Source organism: Ictidomys tridecemlineatus, chromosome X, assembly GCF_052094955.1.
Source record: "Ictidomys tridecemlineatus isolate mIctTri1 chromosome X, mIctTri1.hap1, whole genome shotgun sequence".
Classification (NCBI taxonomy): Eukaryota; Metazoa; Chordata; class Mammalia; order Rodentia; family Sciuridae; genus Ictidomys; species Ictidomys tridecemlineatus.
Window position 1 is genome coordinate 21,176,317 of NC_135493.1, and position 15,810 is coordinate 21,192,126.

At 35.5% G+C, this 15,810-nt stretch overlaps 1 protein-coding gene across 4 annotated transcripts in view; it reads right to left on the reverse strand.

The window, feature by feature from the left end:
* Positions 1-7,481: 7,481 nt before the first annotated feature.
* Slc25a14 (solute carrier family 25 member 14) overlaps positions 7,482-15,810 on the reverse strand; it is a 34,969-nt gene continuing 26,640 nt past the window's right edge. For 3 of the 4 annotated variants that reach the window (XM_013356021.4, XM_021722356.3, XM_005319307.5), the window contains 2 exons: positions 8,900-8,980; positions 7,482-7,932 (listed from right to left, as the gene is read on the reverse strand). In XM_013356021.4, coding sequence (XP_013211475.1) covers positions 7,891-7,932; positions 8,900-8,980 — 123 coding nt within the window. In that variant the 3' untranslated portion in view covers positions 7,482-7,890. Of the gene's footprint in view, positions 7,933-7,955; positions 8,605-8,899; positions 8,981-15,810 lie in introns of those variants that run through there. The other variant, XM_040285343.2, reaches the window with a different exon arrangement.

The following is a 15,810-nucleotide window of genomic DNA, read 5'->3' on the forward strand; positions in this document are numbered from 1 at the left end:
CTTAGAAAGTTTAGTTCACAAGGCCTTAAACTGAATTATCTCCTCAGAAAGTTAGTGAGTTGAGAACAAAAGAGGGCAACAAGAAACTAAAATGATGTAGACTAATATATTTGGGATTTGGTGTTGAAGCAACCCTGGAAGGTTAATCCTCCAATATCTCTAAAATGATAACCTAATGTGCTAATTTCAAGAGGCCCTTGAAATTTTTCATTAAATACTCGAATTATGATATTCAGAAACTGTATAGAACCTAGCCATCATTCTCTCAAAAAGATGTCACCACATCATGATGCTTTGCACTTGGGTTTTCTTAATTCCCCTCTAATTTTAGATAAACTCCCAGCTTTCTTTCATCAGCCATTCAGAGGAAAATACTCACGACTCTGAGTTTCTGTACTCTTGAAATTTCCACACTCCTTATCTTCACTATCTAATGGTGGGTTTCTTATACATTAGTCCTCCTTTGGTAAATTCTTTTGCAGTTGTTCTGTTTACCACTCTAGCCCAGAGGAGAACATGCTTGCTCTCACCAAAAAAGCTTTATGCTCCTACAACTGAAGATTTTGCCTCTTGAGTAGATGATGGAACCCAATATCCCTTGAAGTGCTGAGCATCCAGCAATAACAGTTTTGCTAACACACTCTTGGATTGGTTTATGAGTTATTGGAAACTAGACAGAAATACAAATAATGACTGGATTTGGGACAAAATTGAAAAGCAAGTTCAAACCAATGCCCTCCTTATTGGTGGTTCAAAATTTAGTTCCTGGCCTTGCTGTAATGGCTAGATCTTGCTAATATAACACAAGCAAAGCTGAGTGTAATTTACTTAATTAGCCTGATTTAAGCATTCCACATTGTAAATATATATCAAAACATCATATTGTACCCCATGAATATGTACAATTGTTATCTGTCAATTAAAATAAAATTTTAAAGATTTCTCTAAAGCTACAGGAGAATAGCAGAAACAGAAGGTTAGGTGATCAATACTAGGTTCAATCCAAATAACAAAATTCTGCTCTCCCTGAGGGTCAGTATGAGCAAGAGAAAAATCACAGGCTTTGAAGTCCAACAGACAAATGTTCAAATCATGATTCAGTTGTTTAAATTCTCAGAACTAGATTCCTCAACTGATAATTGGGTAATAATGCCTACCTTATGTTGTTATAGTGAGGATTAACTTAGATAACATGTGTGAATTGCCTAGTAAATTATAGCACATAGTTAGTGCTCAGAAAACATTAGCCCTTTCTTTTTCCTTAAAATCCTAAACAATAAGTGTACAAGTATGTAATATTTTACCCATTTTCCTATAGTTGTGTTTAATTTAGGGTATTTCCAATTTTTCATTGTTATATATATCACTAAAAACACTCTGTGTATAAAACCGACATGTCTCTCTTTGATTCTCTAAGGATAAGTTTTCCAAAGCAGTATTACTAGATCAAGGAGCATTTATGTTTCCCTGGGAGATCTGCTAAGAGGAGTCATAAGTCAACCATAAATGAACAGACCACATTGATATGAGTATCAAAGAAATAAGGCACATGAATTCCTGAAAGCATAAACCATACCAAGGGAGTTAACTTTTATTGTTCCTGTTGTTGTTGTTGTTGTTGTTGTTGTTGTTAACAAAAGGAAACCTTTTGATACGTTCCACCACTAGGATTAATCTTCCTCCTGCAAATTCAGAAGTCTGGACTAATAGAGCACAATAGTTTAAGAAAGCACCTCAGGGTGCAACTCCATCATCAATATAGCACAGTGTGATATTTCAGTGTTTTGACTCTTAAATTTTTCTCAGGCAGTTACTTTGTGCAATACCATAAAATGCTAAGAGGGCATGGGAATAAAACATTTATACAAGGGCCAGGATATAGTTCTTGATGCAACTGAAGCCTTAAAGCCATAGTCTCTCAGTTTGCTCACAGGGAAAGATGTGCTCTCACCTAATGGATAACCATGGCCGGGTAAAGTACATGAGAGCTTAACATGCTACTACCCAGCCATATGTTCACTGGATTTACAAGCTGTTAGGACCATAATCAGCCACTGGGCTCAAAGAGCCCTCTCATGAAGAATCCTAGAAACGACTGATGCAGCTGCTAAGAGTCTAAGACTCTGTTTTAATGCACAAAGCAGTTCCTGTTTTTTTTTTTTTTTTCAAAACCCCTTTTATAGCACAGGGCAGGCAGGATTTATTTGCTCCTCAGCACTGGAGGGACTAAGAGCATGTGGGGCCAAGAGACTGATGAGGTCTCTGCATCTGTTTAGGTTTGTTCTTATTGGTATATGTTGTCCAACAATCCCATGATTTAATCTTATTTCTCATTTATCATAATAGATCCGTATCAGTTCCAGCTCTGTCTCAATTGTGTTGATATTAGGGCACTAAAAGATGATTAACACAAAAAGATAACATAGTCATTGGTCCAATAAAATGCCATGCTATCTTATAAAACTGTTCAATGTGATTTTATCACCTGTAGTATTTTTGCAGATTTGTTCATTGAGCCATTCAACAACTATAAAAACATTTCCTATAGAAAAGCAAATGGATGTCATATCATCTCAGAGGTAGTTAAAAAAAGACAGAGTAACCAATAAATTATAGCTAAGTGGCCACAAGTTAATTTCAAATATAAAAACCAGACTCAGACTCATAATTCAATCATTTCTTTTATTTTTTTTGTACTTGTAGTTGGACACAACATCTTTAATTAATTAATTTTAAAAAATTTTATGTGGTGCTGAGGATTGAACCCAGGGCCTTGCACATGTGAGGTGAGCAATCTACTGCTGAGCCATAACCCCAGCTCCTAATTCAAGCATTTCTTATCCAAAATCCCAACCACTACTTTAAGATTTCCAGGTCCCTTAGTAATCTTAATATAATAATGTGTTGTTTTTTTAATATTTATTTTTTAGTTATAGGTGGACATAATATCTTTATTTTATCTTTATATGGTGCTGAGGTTTGAACCTAGTGCCTCATGTGTGCTAGCCGAGTACTCTACCACTGAGCCACAACCCCAGCCTGTGTTGCTTTTTTTTTTTAAACAGGAAAGGGAAGAATGCATGAAAAGTGTTTAAATGGGTAAGCACAGCTAAGACATTGTAAATAAAGAGAGGATAAATATCCTTTACAGTGAAAATTTAGAAATTAAGATTATTGTGGAATTGCCATTCTAACTAAGAAGACATGAAAATATGGGGGGGCAATTTTATTACTTTAACTTATATATAATATCTGAGGACTAGGCTTTTTAAAAATTCCATTAAATGATATACTTTAGTAAATAAAGAATTATTTATAATCAGGCTGGGCACAGTGGCACACACCTTTAATCCCAGTGGCTTGGGAGGCTGAGACAGGAATTTCACAAGTTCAAAGCCAGCCTCAACAACTTTATGAGGCCCTAGGCCTTAGTGACACCCTGTCTCAAAAATAAAAACACAAAAAGGGATAGGGATGTAGCTCAGTGATAAAGTACACCTGGGTTAAATCTCTAATATCAAATATATATACATTATTTACAATCAGGTTCTTAGTAGCTTAATCACTTGTCCTGTAAAATTATTTGTAAGCATAACAAAATACAAAATACAGACAGCAAGAAGTCTAGTCCAATGTCCAAATAACTAAATTTCAAACTAGTGTTTGAATTCTAAGTTCAATAATTCTAGTTTGAATTCTAAATTCAATAATTCTAAGTTCTAAGTTCTTCAACAAATGGTCTAATGTACAACAGAAACAAGTTCATTTTGCTTTGCTGTGCCATCTGTGAGAGCAAGAACCTTCTTTCTGAACCCCACTATGCTACCCTTGGTGAACTGTGCTCGCATAGACAGGAGGAAGAAGGGTGGGGTAGAAGGGTGCTATAAAGATAGGAGAATTAATGAAATCAATATTTTTTAGTGCTCAACTGCCATAAATTCTTCACTCTAGACAAGGTTAAGTCAGTACACCTCTATAATAACTACAGGCATGGGTTCATGAGCCAGATTACCTGGGTTAGTACGCTGGCTCTGCCACTTTCTAGGGGCAAATCATTTCCACCTTTCTGAGCCTCATCATCTCATCTGAAAAATGAGAACAGTACTTTCTAAAGGGATAGTTATAAGGATTTAAACAGTTTTATAAATAATACAATTAAAACAGTACCTGGCAAATAAAAAGTCATGTGAATATTAGGGTTTTTTTTCCCCCTTGAAATAGGGTCTCATTATATTGCCCAGACTGGCCTCCAACCCCCAGGGCTCAAGCAATCTTCCTGCTTCTGCCTCCTCCTGAACAGCTGGGACTATAGGTATACACCACTCTGCCTGGCTTAGTTATTATTATCTGAGTCATCTTATGCTCCAGCCACTCAAAACATTGGGGGAGCAGGGGGTGAAGGTTTTTTCAACTTGTAACCTACAGATTTTGATCATCATTTCAGCCTTTAAATATATCATGCTGGGGTACAGGATGTGAATTGTGAGGATAAAGGATTACTTCAAGGTCTGAGCCACTAAAAGGGTTTTTGTATGGGGCAAGTCAAGAATTTTGTTTTGTACCTGTTAAGTCTGTAGTTCCTGTCAGACGCTAACAGAGATGTGGAGTAAGCAATGGAATGGAGAATACAGGGAGAGGTATGGGCTGGGGATGGACACTTGGAAGTCATTAGCACACAGACAATACTTAAAGCCAAGATGATACTGCCCTTCAAGTGGCTCAGGCTTGAAGTAAACTTTATCATATAATAGTCTATCTAGTAATTCAAATTTTAATTCAATTTAAATCCCATAGTATTTGCTGAACCTTTATGATATTTTAATTCATTTTATCTGATTCTTTGGCTACAGATCAATTCATTTATTTATCTTACAAACATTTACTGTTTATATAACTGTTCTGGGTACTGAAAATTCAGCAGTCAACAAAACTGACATAATCTCTCTCCTTATGAAGTTTACAGACTGATGGAAGATATAGATGTTAATCAAATAATCACACAAATGCAATATAAATTATGATACGATATAAAAATTATAGTGTGAAAAATTATTTAGATTGGGTAGATAAATTCACTGCAAGATTTCTTTTTTATAATACCTTTATATCTATCTATTTATTTATTTATTTTTATGTGGCGCTGAGGATTGAACCCAATGCCTCACATGTGCTAGGCAAGCACTCTATCACTGAGCCACAATCCCAGCCCTTTCACACTGTTTTCATCAGCAAGTGACAGAAACCTAGAGCTCAGCCCCTGGAAGGTTTCTCTTAAGGAAGAACATTTAAGTTAATGTGAATGAGAGTCATTTCTAACAATATGAACACTTTTTTTCAGCCAATGTGAAAAAAATTACCTTCTTTCTGCTTATCCATCTGGGGTTGAGTTGGTTATCTAACAGATGTAGTAAGTGTTTAAAAATAAATATAAACAGCACATGCCTATAATCCCAATGGCTCAGCTCATGAAGCTGAGTCAGGAGGATCACAAGTTCAAAACCAGCATCAGCAACTTAGTGAGGACCTAAGCAACTTAGCAAGAACCTGTCTCTAAATAAAATATTTAAAAAGGGCTGGGGAAGTATTTAAGTGCCCCAGGTTTAATCCCCAGTACAAAAAAAAAAAAAACACAGCCAGGTACTGCAGCACACACCTGTAATCCAGTGACTGGGAAGGCTGAGGCAGAAGAATCAAAAGTTTGAGGCCAGCCACAGTAAGTTAGCCAGAATTTGTCTCAAAATAAAAAATAAAAAGGGCAACTAAAAAGGGCTGAGATGTAGCTCAGTGGTAAAATGCCTCTGGGTTCAATTCCCAGTATCAAAAATACAAATAAATAAACAAGATGCTACCATTCATCTCCTAGAAGGGCTATAACCCAAAAAAATGACAACACTGAAAGCTAGGAAGGAGGTAGATCCACAGGAATTCCTGTTCACTGCTGCTGGGAATACAAAATTATATAGTTACTTTGGAAGACAGTTTGGCAGTTTCTTATAAAACACACTTTTATCATAACATCCACCAATTGTGCTCCTTGGTATTTACCTAAGTGACCTGAAAACTTATATCCACACAAAAACACGTACACAAAAGATTAGAGCATCTTTATTCATAATTGCCAGAACTTGGAAACAACCATGATGTCCTTCTGTAGATGAACACATAAATATGTCATGGTATATACAGACAATGGAATATTATTCAGCACTAAAAAGAAATGAGCTATCAAAACATGAATAGACATGGAGGAAAATTAAATACATATTACTTATTGAAAGAAGCCAGTTTGAAAAAGGCACAATATGATTCCAACTATATGACACTTTGGAAAAGATAAAACCATTAAGACAATAAAAATATTCAGTGGCTTCCAGGGGCTAGGAAGGAGGGAAGCATGAAGAGGAGAGATAGAGGATTTTGACAGCAGTTAAATCATTCTATATGATTTTCTAAGTGTAGAAACATGTTAAACATTTGTCAAAATGTATAATGCCTCATCAACACGGTAAGATCTAATCTTCATTTGACTCAACTCAAATGTCACCTCGATTATGAACCTGTGGCAAATCCCCTGTGGCTGTTTCTCTTCCGTGCTCCTATAGAACTTTGTTCATCACTCACATGGTACTCAGAATTTATTGTAATTACTTATTTACACATCTGTTCTCCCACCATAATGTGAGCTTAAAAACCACAGGACTGGGGCTGGAGCTCAGTGGTAGAATGCTTGCCTAGCATGTGTGAGGCACTGGGTTCGATCCCCAGCACCGCATTAAAATGAAACAAATAAAATAAAGGCATGCTGTCGATCTACAACTACAAAGATTAAAAAAAAAGAATGAACAATAAAAATGAAGACCTATATTATTCATTCCACCAATGTTTGAGTGACTGCAATATGCCAGGCAATGTTGTATTACATGACAGTAGCCAGAACTTTTTCCCTATTAATGCCTCTTTTAGCATTTTATCTGTAGGAACTTCCAAATGAGCCACTTGCTTCCTCATTCATGATTAGGAAATAGCTACTTGCCTGGTGTTTAGCAGTGAGTGGCATTATGACAATGAATAGCAGTGGGAAAGCACAAAACACTTATTCTATTCCCATAAATGTGTGCTTTAAGAGTGCAGTCTCTTGGGGCTGGGGTAGTGGCTTAGCGGTAGAGCGCTCATCTTGCACATGCGAGACCCCGGGTTTGATCCTCAGCACCACATAAAAATATGTGAATAAAATAAAGGTATTGTTTCCAACTACAACTAAAAAATAAATATTAAAAAAGAGTACAGTCTCAATTTCATATTCATCTTCTTTTTATCACTTTCTGGAGAATGTAACTTAAAGAGTTGGCATAAAGGGGGCTTGCCTCACATATGTGAGGCACTGGGTTCAATCCTCAGCACCACATAAAAATAAATAAAGATATAAAAAAAGAGTTAGCATAAAATAGTATAGAAAATAGTAAATAAAGACAAAGTCAAAGTGATTTTGCCAATAAATACTTTAATGAGAACCAAGGTCTATAACATTCATAGCAGTAACCGTCCTGGCCTATGCCTTCTGCTCTAGCCCAAACCTGGGGCTAAGCAACTACATTTAACCAACATTTGAAAAGAAGGCCATTTTGAATGTCACCCATCAGTATCCATCTTCACAGAAGATACCAATCTGGGGCCAGAGTCTCAATGTTAACACTCCTCTCAGGGAAAAGTTAACATGATAACACAAACACATAAACAACTTTGAACCATCCTTTTTTTCTTCCATCAGGAGGCCTTTGGGAGACCATTGTTTCAGTAAACACAACTTTGTCAAAATACATTATAACACGAAAAAGGAAAAAGAAAAAGAATAGAAAGGCTGGCAAAGCCAGGCTCACACATATTCAGTTCTTAGATTTGAAGCCTCTTGAGTTGCTCATATGTAATAAAAAACTGAGGAATAAGTCATGGAAGATCTCTCAGTTGATAATGAAAGCCAAATCCAGTTTTAAAATTGTGCATTGCATTCTCTTAAATTAAGGTACTTAGTCTGTGCTATTCTACGATGCACTGGCTTAAAAGTCTTTTTTAAAACAATACCTGTCAAATCAAAAATGTACTGAGTACCTACCATGTGCCCACTATGATTGCTGGCATTTAGAAATTAAACAGATTAAAATCCTAATATACTTAGGGACAAAGAGAACATTCACAATACCCAAGAACATCAAGGACAATGTATAATTTCATGCTAGAATAATTGTTATACACATTAGGTGATTACAGGAATTTCAAAGAGTTCAGGAAAGAGATAATATCTCTGTCAGCCTACAGACCCCATAGGGAGGGAATTACTTTTCAGCCCTGTGGTGCTCATGACTATTCACAAAGCACCACACACAGTGCCCAATACATGGTTCTGCACAGCTAAAGGAGGGCAATTCACCCACAAGGAAATTTCTTGTGGATTTCTTCACTCTATGAATGTTTTCTGTCCTGTTATTATTTCCCAGCTATTTTAGTCCTATAGTTAGGAGTAGGAAACCCAGACCACTTCAGCATGAACTTTCCTGTGGGCATCTCCCATCAGGGCCTCTAAAAACTTCATAGCCCTTTCCAGATTGGCTGTGTTTGTAGTAATTTTGATTTGAATAGGAAAACAAGAAAGTTTGGTAGATATTTCCAACTCCTTTTAGTGTGTATTAGCCTCCAATTAAAAGCTATTTCTCTATATTTAGTTCCTATATTTAGTTCTCTATATTTAGTTCCTATATTTTGTTCTCTATATTTAGTTTCAATGGTCTTCATTAGGATGCTTGAGTTTCTTATTTACTTTCATAATCAAATTTTCCTTCCCATAGCCTAGAATTATCTGGGATCTTGAAATACCTGCTTTCATTCTCATGTTTGAAAAGGATACAATGATGTTCCATGGTCCAAGTCGAAGCCAGTTTGGCCAAAATCCTTTATAGAGGGCAAAAAAGCCTTCATGTTTCCACATCTGACGGAAAGATATAACAAAAAACAGTAAATTCCCTTTCTCTTTACATGTGACAATCATTTTTCATCCCCACCCCAGCAACTTATGGCTCTATGAATGTTTTTTTTTCTAAAAATACACTTTGAATTCATAAGTAGTCTAAAGACATCTACCCACTTATTCAACAAATATTTACTAAGCACCTACCATATGAAAGGCACTGTTCTTGATGCTGGAAATAGAATAGTACACAAATAGTGCCTGTGGTAGCCAGTCTCCAAGATGGCCCTTAATAAAACTTACCTTCAGGTTATTCATGCCCTTGTGAAGCCCTCACCCATAATGTATCAGGACTGCTCTGTTACCAATAGAATATGACAGTAGTTTACACATGTCACTTCCCTTGCTAGGTTTTAAGATATTTTAGAGCCAGGTACAGAGGCTCATGTCTGTAATCCTAGATACTTAGGGGACTGAACAGAAGATCACAAATTCAAGGGCAGCCTAGGCAACTTGGTGAGACCTTATTTCAAAATAAAAATCAAAAAGGGGGCTGGGGTTGTGGTTCAATGGTAGAGTGCTTGCCTAGCATACATGAGGCACTGGGTTCGATCCTCAGCACCACATAAATGTAAAATAAAGATATTGTGTCCATCTAAAACTTAAGAATAAATATTTTTTAAAAAATAAAAGCGCTGGGGAGTGCAGCTCAGTGATAAGAGTGCTTTTGGGTTCAATATAGTATCACAAAAATATTCATATATATATATATATATATATATATATATATATAAGGCATCTGCCTTATTATGATCTTAAATCATTCACTCTGAAGGAAAGCAGCCACTGTGGCATGAAGAAAGGCCTACACAGTAAGGAAATAAGACCTCCAGTCAATAGCCCACATGAGCAGTCTTTGAAGTAGATATCTTAGCTCCAGTCAAACCTTTAGATGACTGTAGTCCTAAGTGACATGTGGACTACAATCTCCTCTGAGATCCTAAATTAGAATCACTTAGCTAAGCTACTTCCCAATTCCTGATCCACAAAAACTACAAAGTAGCAATATTTTGTTGTTTTAAAGCACTGAAGTACATAACTTACAAAGTCCCTCCCCTCACTGAGTACATATTCTCTAGTGGGACTGACAAGCAAATACACAAATTGATATACATGATAAGTAGGAATAAAAGCTATGAAGAAAAGTAAGACAGGGTGTTAAGTCCATAGGGAGTTGGACAACTCATTGTTCCATCATTGTAAATTCTGTGTGACCCCATGGTCTATTTCATATGAATGCTTTTAGGATTACAGGAGGAACAATGTAAACTGCTTTGTTTCAGTTTCCTGCTTTGAACAATATGGTGCGGGGGGCGGGTGGTCTCTGTATAGACCAAGTGATTATAAGATCTAAATGATAAATTATGTATACTCAAGCTCATAAATTGTTGGTATGTACTGAATTTTGCCAGCAGAAACTTTTATAGTTTTTTACTGTTATTTAATAGATACTTGTCTGAGATATATATATATATATATATATATATATATATATATATATATATATATATATATATATATCTCAGACAAGTATCTAGTAAGTAAATACAGTGTGTAGGCATTGTGTTAGCTATTGAAAAATATTATTTTTCCTTTGAATTGGTAAAGTGAAATTTAACACTATATAAAAAGTGGATGTATTTGGATAAGACAATATGAGAAGCCAGATTTACAAATATCCCTATCTCTCCTTACAGTTTAAGAACACTAGAGATAATTATCCTTACTAATCAATTTTGGAAGAAACAAAGAATAATATAAAAGGGTACTATTTATGGAAACACAGTGGTAATGTTGACATCGATGGATCTTTAGAAAATTCTGAAGGTCTCAGGCCAAAACTAATGCTGAAAAATTTGAAAATCACTCAAAACAAAAGCTTAGATGAAGATAACCTAGAATCGTCAACAAATGACAAGGGACCTCAGAGATACATTATAATCCCATCTTCTCTTACCTGGAATACCTAACTGGTCTAAAATCTCTATCTAGAAACCAGAACAATCTTTAAGAGTTATAAATCAGATCATGTCACTTTTCCATTTAAAGATCTCAGATGGCTTTCTTGTGGATTTCATTCTAGTTGCAAATTCTCTGCAATGACACACAAAAACTTACATGATTTAGCCTCTGCCTCTCTCACCAGTTTCACTTCCTACTGCTTTCTTTTTCACTCACCATTCTCAGCCACACAAGCCTACTTTCTAATTCTTGAACATATCAAGCTCATTCCCAACTCAGATCCTTTGTAACCTGCTCCTTGTTTATGAAATGCTTTTCTCAAGGTTCTACACATGGCCACCAACTCCTCATCATTCACATGTCAGTTTGTTTTTCTCACAAGTTTTTCTTGACCATCTAAGCTGAAGTAGTTCCCAAGCACCCAGTGAATATTTTAATGTGCTCTATTTTCTTTCTAATATTTACTTCTATCTAAAATTATACCATTTGTGTGTACATGTATATTTATTGTCTGTCTCCCTTAACTAAAATACAATCTCCAAGAGTGCAGGAACTATGTTTGTCTTGTTTACCATTTCATCCCCACCATGTCTGCACCATTTAAGTTTCCAACGAATATTTGTGGGAAACAAATGCTGATGGTCTCTAACAATTCTGTCAACCATCTAAATCCTTATAAATCTGCAAAATAGTGAACACCTTCAAAACTTGAGAAGTGGAAGATACTTTCTTGTTTGAGACAGATGTGTGAAAATAAGAACACAGAATACTTTATGAAGATACATATTTTAGTGCATTTAATAATTTGATGTGGAAAAGTAATAAACAAGATGCATACAGCTCTGCCTTCATGGAATTTATACTCCACCATGACAGAAGACCCTAAAAGCAATTACAAATATGAATAAACAGAAACACACAACATTATTCAGCAATAAGAAGGAATAAAGTGCTGATACATATTATAACATGTAATGTTGAAAACATTTATGGTAAGTGAAAGAAGCCAGTCAAAAATTTATATATTGTATGATTCCATTTACATGAAATATCTAGATGAGGAAAATCTATAGAGATAGAAAGTAGGTTAGTGGCTGCTTAGAACTAGATGGATGGGGGATAAGGGATGAAAGCTAAAGGATATTATAGGGATTCTTTTTGAGGTTATAAAAATGTTGTAAAGTTGACATATCTCATTGTGATATGCTAAAATGCTAAGTATACTAAATACTGAATGGGTTAATTTAATGATATGTAAATTTTTAAAAATATTAATAAATGCTATGAGAGAGGAACTACAAGAAACTCTTGAATATATAACCTAGTTTAATGGCCAGAGAAGACCTTTTTTGAAAAAGTAATGAGATCTGAATTATGACTAGGAACTGGCCAAGTGAAAGATGTATTTGGGGTGCTATATGGCATGGGTGAACATGTGAAGGGAAAAAGAAAACCTAGGGCTGGAAATTTTTAGTGCGCCTGGAATGTAAAATAAAGGTGATATAAATAAGGCTATAGGAGAGAAAAAGGATCATAGAGAGCCTGGAGTCAGCCTCTCAAGTCACTGGGATTATAGGTATATACCACCACATTTGACTCACTAATGAACTTTAGACAGGGGTGACAGGATGAGATTTGCAGCCATTCTTCACTATGTCAGAGATGAATGCATGACTCCTTACCAAAGTGTTTTAGGACTCTAAAAGAAGAAATGCAAAATAATATGGAAGGTACATCATATATAATGATGACATAAAACATAAAACAAAATCACTTTAAAGAACTTTCATAGCAAGTACATGAATGAGTGAGCACACACTTAATGGTACTACCAATATAAAAATATATTTCTGCAGATACAACACAGCATAGTTGTTGTAAGTAAACTTTGGAATTAGACCCTAGAGTCAATTTCAGATCTGCCACTCATTAGCTGTGTATCTTAGGCAAGTTACTGGCCAAGCTTAGCTACTATGATTGAAAGTTTCCTCATTTATAAAGAGGGAAAGATAATATCTTCTCCATAGGATTTGTTAAAGCATATACTCTATATAGAGTGCCTGGCACATAATAAGCATTCAGTAAATGCTATTATTATATTATTTTACCTTCTATGAGCTCTTAGCCAACCTTCTTGAAAGAGTGCTTTATACCTATCTACTTATCCTCACTTCCTATGTGTTTATCTCCTCCTATTAGAATTTAAGTGTCATTTTGTTCACCAACATATCTATTCCAACCTAGAACACTATCATGTGATACACAAACTGTTTTCACTGAATGAATGAATGATTAAACATATTCCTCAACACACTGTAATCCACACAGTTCAACACACAGTTCAAACACCAATCCATGAAACCTTACTTAGATAATATTAAATCCAACAGATATTTGGTAATCCTCATCATCCTATATCTCTCTATTGCATACGACATTAAATAACTCATGACTCATTCCTTCCTGAAACTCATTACTCCTTTGGCTTCTATGACATCACTCTCTCTGAAGTTTCCTCATATCTTTTAAACTATCTTTCCTGGGGTCATCACCTACTAAGTTCTTAAAAATTGATGTTCCCCAGTGTTCTTTCCTTAGTCCACTCCTCTCTATTCCAACGACTGTCAAATGGAGAGGTGAACATGTCAGAAATACCAAGGGAGACTTTTGCCAAATTAAATTCCCCAGAGTCTGAGAATCACTGCCTCAGTGAATCATTATTACTGGAAAGAATTATATACTTCTGCAGTGTGCTAGGAAGGCAAAAAGGTTGTGAACACCTCTACCTGCTCTCCTTGGTTATGAACCACCTATATGCTAATGATTCCACAAGGTCTTGTCTACATCCATGAAATTTCCCATCTTAGGGCTAGTATATCCATACATATGCACTGGGTATTCCTCATGAGCACATCAAACTAAGTATCCACAACTATGATGTTTCCCACAAAACCTATTCCCCTTCCTATGATGCCTCTGCCAATGAATATTGCCATCTGGTCATCAAATCCAAAAATCTGAAAGTCATCTTTGATATATCCTTTCTCCCACACTTCTCAACCAAATTTTGTTGACTTTATCAACTACATTATTTTCAATTCTGTACCACCTTCTACATTCCCACTACCATTTTAAAGTTAAGGCCTTTATCACTTCTAGCTCACATTAGTATAAAAACCTTCCAGTCAGCTTCCATATCTCTAGGTCAGCAGTTCTGAAAGTGAGGTTGCCAGGCTAGTATTATCAGTGTTGCCTGGGAACTTGTTAGAAGAACAGCTTCTCAGGTCCTATTGCTGACCAATTGAATCAGCATCTAGAGATAGTGCCCAGATAACTGCATTTTAACAAGCCTTGCAGATTGTGAGGCATGTAAAACTTTTAAAGACCCACTGCTTCATGCTTATCCCCTTAGATTAGTAGTCTTCAGCCTTGGATGAATATTATAGCAGCCTGAGAAGTTTTAAGAATACTGATGCTTGTGTCTTACACCTCAGGTCCTGAGTTGATTGTTCTAAGGTAAATGCAGTACCGATGAAACCCAAGTGATTAAATTTGCATCAAAGACTGAGAGCCACTGTCTTAGATTCCACCTCTTTAAAGTCAATTCATCTATGTAAAATGCAAATATGAGCAGAAGTACCAGGGATTGAAATGGAGAAAATTATATTCTATGCATGTATGAATAAATCAAAATGAACTCTACTACTATGTATAACTCTAACACATTAATAAAAACATTAAAAAGTGAAATGTAAATGTGACCTGATTAAAAAGCTTTAAATATTTTTCTATCAAGTTAAAAAAGTACAAGCATATCAGCATAACATTCAATACCCTTTATAGCCTAGCCAAAATTTAGCTACCACTATGAGGAAGGCATCATAATGTAGAAGCTAAGGTCGGTTGGAAGCCAAATGGTCTAAGTTTATCCCAGCACTCCCACTTATTAGCTGTGGAACCCTGAGGTTACTTAATCTCTCAGTGCTTCAGTATCTACTTCATGTGGTAATGATGAGGATTAAATGAAGGAATACATGTAAGTCTCATTAGGACAGCTCCTGACACACAATGAAGTACTAAACAGACGGGAGTTGTTATTATGTAATTTACCACCATCTACAGAGATTCTATTTCAAATTTCCAAATTGGACTGTAATTATCTCCCACATAACTCTGAGTTTATCATTTACCAGGCTTTATCAATTATTTCTTTATATACCTACAGTACATTTGTAATAGCTATTTCTCTGTGCCTAATATATAATAATTGCTCAATGAATCTGATAACAGCAGAGAAATAATATGGCAGCACCACATTTTAGCCCCAGGTTTGTTTCTATAGCAATGATTTTACTAATAAATCTATATAATACATTTATATAATATTAAACTTTATAAAAACATAACATCAGAAACTTTCAAAGCAAAATATGAACAATAAAACAATCTTGAACTTAAATCAAGCACCATGTTTCTGGGCTATTTTCAGTACCAGAATTTGTATTACAGAATCTCTGTTTTATCTGAAGTGGGTAAATGTGAGATATGTTAAGTCTTTTCTATCAATAATTCTACATGGTACTACTAATAAAAGAATCCTGTATTCTCAAGCACTGAAATTGGAATAATGATATTAAGGACCACTGAGCATCAGCAGGTGGCCAAAAAGACAGATTTTCTACCTGGAAATGACTTAGAGAGGCTACATAATATACATAATGGTTCTTTTATCTTCAGAATGATATGTAGCAACTAAGAATAAGAACTGAAAAAAGATCTGAGATATCAAAGAAAACCAAAAATGTAACCCAAACCCACATTTTTCATAC